We start from the raw sequence: 5110 nt of genomic DNA, 5'->3' as shown, positions 1-5110 counted from the left end.
GTACACCAGTGCCCAGCTGGGCCACCGCTCCCCGGACGGACTTGCTCTTTTTCCTAATAATTTGCATAACATCAAGTTAACGGTTTTTTAAATTTTTTTTTAAATTTTTAATGTTTGTTTATTTTTGAGAGAATGAGAGAGAGAGAGCAGGAGAGGGCCAGTGAGAGAGAGAGGGAGACATAGAATCGGAAGCAGGCTCCAGGCTCTGAGCTGTCAGCACAGAGCTCAATGCGGGGCTCGAACCCATGAACCACTAGATCACCACCTGAGCCCAAGTTAGATGCTTAACCGACTGAGCCACCCCGGTGCCCCTAATGGTTTCTTTTAAAAGGCACTGGCAGTTTAGTGGCTTTTTAAAACATTCAGAGTTGTGCGAGCATCATTCCAGCACATTCCATCAGCGCAGAGGGAAGCCCTGTCAGCCAGCCATCACCCTTCAGTCAAAGCGACTTCACTCTGGTGAGCCAGTGCGGCCACCGCCCTGGCAGAGAGCGACTGGCCAGCCTGACTGATGTTCGGCGGGGCCGCCCCTCCCCCCAGCCCCCCAGCCCCTCCCACCCCTGCCCTTCCTGAGGCTTTGCCTCCCCAAATCTGCAGCCACAACTTTGAACATCCACATGCCTGAAAGGCCCAGGCCAGCATGGGGGCAGCCCGGGCACTCGGGGCACAGCCTCCCTGTGGACACCGGGGTGTAGGGGGGGCACATGCCGGAGGCCACAACATCAGTTATTTCCAGGGTCCAAGGCTATTCTGGTCGTTTCCGAGCGTTGCTTTCCAAATACAGCTCCAGAAACGACACTCCATCGGCTCATCCAAGGCTGTGGCCTGGGAGCGGGCAGCGCGCTCAGGACGGGCAGTTGTCGCTGTGTGTGGGTAGCAGTGTCCCCGCGGTGAACCCAGAGGCCGGTCTGCAGACCCAGCAGCACAGGGGACAAGCTCAGGCGGGGTGCGGGGTCCATGTGCAGAGGCACCACCCCTGCCGCAGCCCTGAGGGGAGTTCTCAAAGCCTCCCTCCCCGTGGCCTTCCTGCCCGCTCACGCCCACGTGGCTGCGCCTTTGTCACCTTGCAGGTGGGAAGGCAGGGGGCCCGAGCTGCGCGGGCCATTCCTGCAGCAGGGAGGAAACCCAGGACCCCTCCCCCACCCCCCTGGCGCCCCCGGCCCCCCACCCCCGGAGTGGGGCGGTGCCGCCTGCAGTGGCCCCACCAGCCCCGCCCCCACATGGAGCACCCCTGCTCCCCACAGCAGCTCTCCCGGGGGCTGGGCGGCCCCTCCCTGCATCCCTCCCCCTCCTCTTTTGGGGACACTAATGCAGGTGACCCCAAGTGTCAGCCCAGGTCACAGGCTGCCCGCAGAGGAAATGTGGAAGAGCCCGCATGGTGACCCCTCCGACGTGGACAGGCCCCTCCTGAGCCGTCCTGTCTTGGCGAACCTTCGACTGAGTCCTAAAGAGGCCTCCGTCTCTCCCTGACCTCTTGTCCAAAGTCGGGGCAGCTCCTGCCCAAGGGGCCCCAGTCCCTTTAATCTTCTTTAAATTGCGGTAAAAGATACATAACATAAAACCTACCGTTAGTGACCACACATTCAGAGTTGTGCAACCACCACCTTTGTCTGGTTCCAGAATATTACATTACACCAAAAAAGTAACACCACCTCCATAAACTGCCAGCACCGACGAGCCCCCTCCTGTCCGTGGACCGGCCTGTTCCGGACGGTCCCGAACGTGGACTCACACCCTGCGTGGCCTCTCGTGTCCGGTCCCCTCCCGGAGCGTCGTGCGTTCACGGTCCGTCCGTGGGGCAGTGGGCGCCTCGCTCCTGCTCGCAGCCGAGGGACGTGCGCGTGCGCGGTGGACCCCCCTGAGGGACGTGCGCGTGCGCGGGGGACACCGTGTGGGTATCTGCTCACCAGCAGGTGCACTGTGGGTTGTTCCCTCCACGACGGCCCTGGACGTGGCCATGGCCGCCCGTCTGACCTCTCCTCTCCCGTCCTTGTGCCCACGCGCAGGTGTCCAAAGCCTCGTCGGAACTCATGAGCTACTGCGAGCAGCACGCCCGGAATGACCCCCTGCTGGTCGGAGTCCCCGCGTCCGAGAATCCCTTTAAGGACAAGAAGCCCTGTATCATTCTGTAGCTTTGTCCCCCTGTGTGTCCCTGCCTCTGTGTCGCGCGACTAGGGCGGCCGCGCTGCGCCCGGCAACACCTCTCATGCCCCCAAACCTCCCGCTCCGAAAGGAACGCGAGCCGCTGCCTCCACGGATGGGGTAACCTGCGTGCCCTGGGTGCGGATGGGTCCGCGGGGCCGACGGCGCCCTCCCTTCCCGGCGGCCAGAAGACGCCGGCGCCGCGGCCACCCCCATCAGGAGTAGCAGAAATCCCCAGTGACCTGGTAATGATTTTCGGACACTCTGGGTCGCCGTGTGCGCCTCGGGAAGGGAAGGAGGACGTGCCAGTGGCCCCAGGCGCCCTGGTGGGTGGCCATCGTCCCCCGACGGGCCGTTTGTCAAAATACTTGCCCGGTCCAGGCTGCCATGCTTTTTTCTTCTCCTAAGCAGAGGAAGATGGGGGGAGGGGGGGCTCATGGCGACTGTTGGAGACCCTCTTTGGAAACATTTTTCCTTTTCACTTAAACAATTGTGACTCCGCACCGCTGAGCCCAGAGCTGGGAGCCTGAGCCTGCAGCCGCCCTTGTGTAAAATGCCCCCGGGGATTTTAGGGGCTGGGAAGGGGGCATTGCCTGTGACGTGCAGCCTGCGTGGCCAAGTGTCGCCCCGCTGTGTGGCCTCTGTATGGCACGCGAGGCCCAACAGCCAGGCCGTGGCCCCCCGCCCTTTCCTGCGATGCCCTCCATCCCAGAAAGGGATTCTCCACAACTTGCTCCGGTCACCAGAGTGACCTGCAGCGTTCCCCCTGGTTTGGAGCTCGGGACGTCTTCGTGGGCCGCGGTCACACCTGGCCCTTCCGGGTTGTCGCATCGTGTTGTGTTTTTCTCCACTTGAGCGCACTGCCATGGCCATTCTGCAAACAGAAATGCGGCCCGAGGCGGCCCTACCCTGGGGGCCAAAAGGCGTGAGGTGACTGGAAGGAGCCGCAGGGCCTGGGAGGCGAGGTGCCTGGCCCGGGCAATTCCTCGCCCGTCCCTGCAGGGGTTCGCCTTTACTCCCGTGGCCTCTGGTACCACCTGGACAGTTGAAGGAGCCGGGGGCACAGGGAGTGCGCAGGGCACCCCCCCCCCCGCCCCGGTGCCCGCGCCTAGTCCTCACTCCAGGGCCTCCTGCCGACCTCCGTGCTCCTGCCCCACTCAGCCCCCTGCTAGTGCCAAGGCCCCGAGCCCCCCGGTGCTAGGCTTGGAGGGGTGGGGCACGCGTGCACGCTGGCGGGCCCCCCCCCCCCAGTGTATGGGCTGTAGGCCCGGTCCTGCTCCCCAGCTCCCACTCTCTCCGGCCGGTCCGGGAGCACCAGGGGCTTTGGGGAGCCCAGCCCCTCCAAACCTGCGGCTGGACGGGGAAGCCTTGGCCGCCTTTCACTGGGCAGGGACACAGCCTCTCTCTGTCCCCTGCAGAGCAGCAAGACGGAACAAAACCCGCTCCACGTGGGGGAGGCCAGGGTGCAGCAGGACCCACCCCGCGACTGGGGGTGGGGGCGGCTGGCCGGGCGAGGCCTGTCCCGGCCACTTCTGTGTGAGAAGCCTTAATCCCTGGAGCCTGACCTTCCCTGTGTCCCCTGTCCTGCTCTGAGGCTCTGGCTGCGGGGCCCCACCCCAGTGGCCTCCCCAGAGACGCCAGCGGGAGGCGAAACCCAGGAACCTGGCTGAGGGCCGAGGGGTCCGGCAGCCACAGTGCCCCCAGCCCGGAAGTGAACTTGAACTCTGGTCAGAGCCCCCAGGTCCTAGGGGTCTGAGTAAACTAGGCCCAGAGAGGGTGAGGATGGGCCGCGCCCCCGCCCCAGGAGCCAGCCTAGGCCCAGGGAGGGGGCTGCCAGCAGGAGCCCCACCACGGGGGTCTTTCTAGCTGAGAAAAACACCTTTCTTTCTTCCTCTTCGAGTAACTCTCCGTGTCCATAGCGTGGACCTGGAGGCAGTGTGCACAGGACAGCCTGTGCTTCCCAGGCCCGTGTCCTACATGGACATGTGCGCGGGGCCTGCGCGGGAGCTGGGGGGCCGTCCGGGCCAGGGGAGCCAGCATCTCTCAGCCACGTCCCGGGGGAATTAAGGGCACCTCCCCAAAAAAAACATGAATGGGAAACACCGGGTTTCTCTTTCTTTAGGCTGCCTGGGCGTCCCCCAGGGGGCCGGAGGCTGGGGCACCTTCCCTCCCCTCCCCCGACTCCAGGAAGGAGCTAGAACGGGCACCCCTCCCCACAGGTGTCCCCCAGGTCAAGAATTAAGTGACTGGGTGGTGACCCCTGGCCCCCGGAGGACGTGCTGTCCTTTCTTTGACCCCGGCTGGGCCCTCCGGGCCAGGGCCCTGGGCCTCCAGGCAGCTCGTCTTTCTCTGCGAGGCCCCAGCCCCACCGAGTTCTCAGTGCAGGGGAAGGCCCCCGGCCCGCCCCGAGGGCGAGTGGCCAGCAGCAACTTCCGGGCCCAGGGGAGGCCACCAAAGGTCGCTTGTCCTTCTAGAACACTTACAAAAAGCCAGCCTGCCACGGAGTCTTGGAGAAGAAGCCATAGGTCGGACCCTCCACCCTCTAACTTCTCTGTCCATGGAAACCGTTGCCAAACGTCACACAGACCCATTCCGGTCCGCAGAAGCCGTCTGTGGTTCTGGCAGGTTCTGCCCCCTCTCCGTGTGGATGTTCAGTGGCTTTTATTTCTGATTTAAAAAAAAAATTCCAGGTGTGCCCCAGCCACTTCTCAGTGTTTTAATATTGTGTGGAATCGTTAATACAGAGTGAACTGTTCCCCAGTGCGAGGGCTCCCTGCTCCTTCTCTCCGTGCCCGCCGCCTGCAGGGGAGGGGGCCGGGGCAGGACGGGCTGGGCTCCCGCAGGGAGGGGCTGCCCCCTTCGTCCACTCCCCGGCCATGAGGGGGGCACCCCAGATGGGGCCGTGGCCTCAGGGGGCCCACGGAGCGCTGTCAGCTTTGACAGGTCCTTCAGTGCTTTGTTAGAAAAC

The 5110-nt window shown here is 63.8% G+C and overlaps 1 protein-coding gene across 2 annotated transcripts in view; it reads left to right on the top strand.

Annotated features, from left to right (window-relative positions):
• GNG7 (G protein subunit gamma 7) overlaps positions 1–4905 on the top strand; it is an 88734-nt gene extending 83829 nt beyond the window's left edge. For both annotated transcript variants that reach the window (XM_029915933.1, XM_029915935.1), the window contains one exon: positions 2007–4905. In XM_029915933.1, the coding sequence (XP_029771793.1) occupies positions 2007–2132 (126 nt within the window). In that variant the 3' untranslated portion in view covers positions 2133–4905. The remainder of the gene's footprint in view (positions 1–2006) is intronic.
• Positions 4906–5110: the final 205 nt, after the last annotated feature.

This window comes from Suricata suricatta, chromosome 12 (assembly GCF_006229205.1).
Source record: "Suricata suricatta isolate VVHF042 chromosome 12, meerkat_22Aug2017_6uvM2_HiC, whole genome shotgun sequence".
Taxonomy (NCBI): Eukaryota; Metazoa; Chordata; class Mammalia; order Carnivora; family Herpestidae; genus Suricata; species Suricata suricatta.
This window is presented reverse-complemented; position numbering and strand designations above follow the sequence as displayed.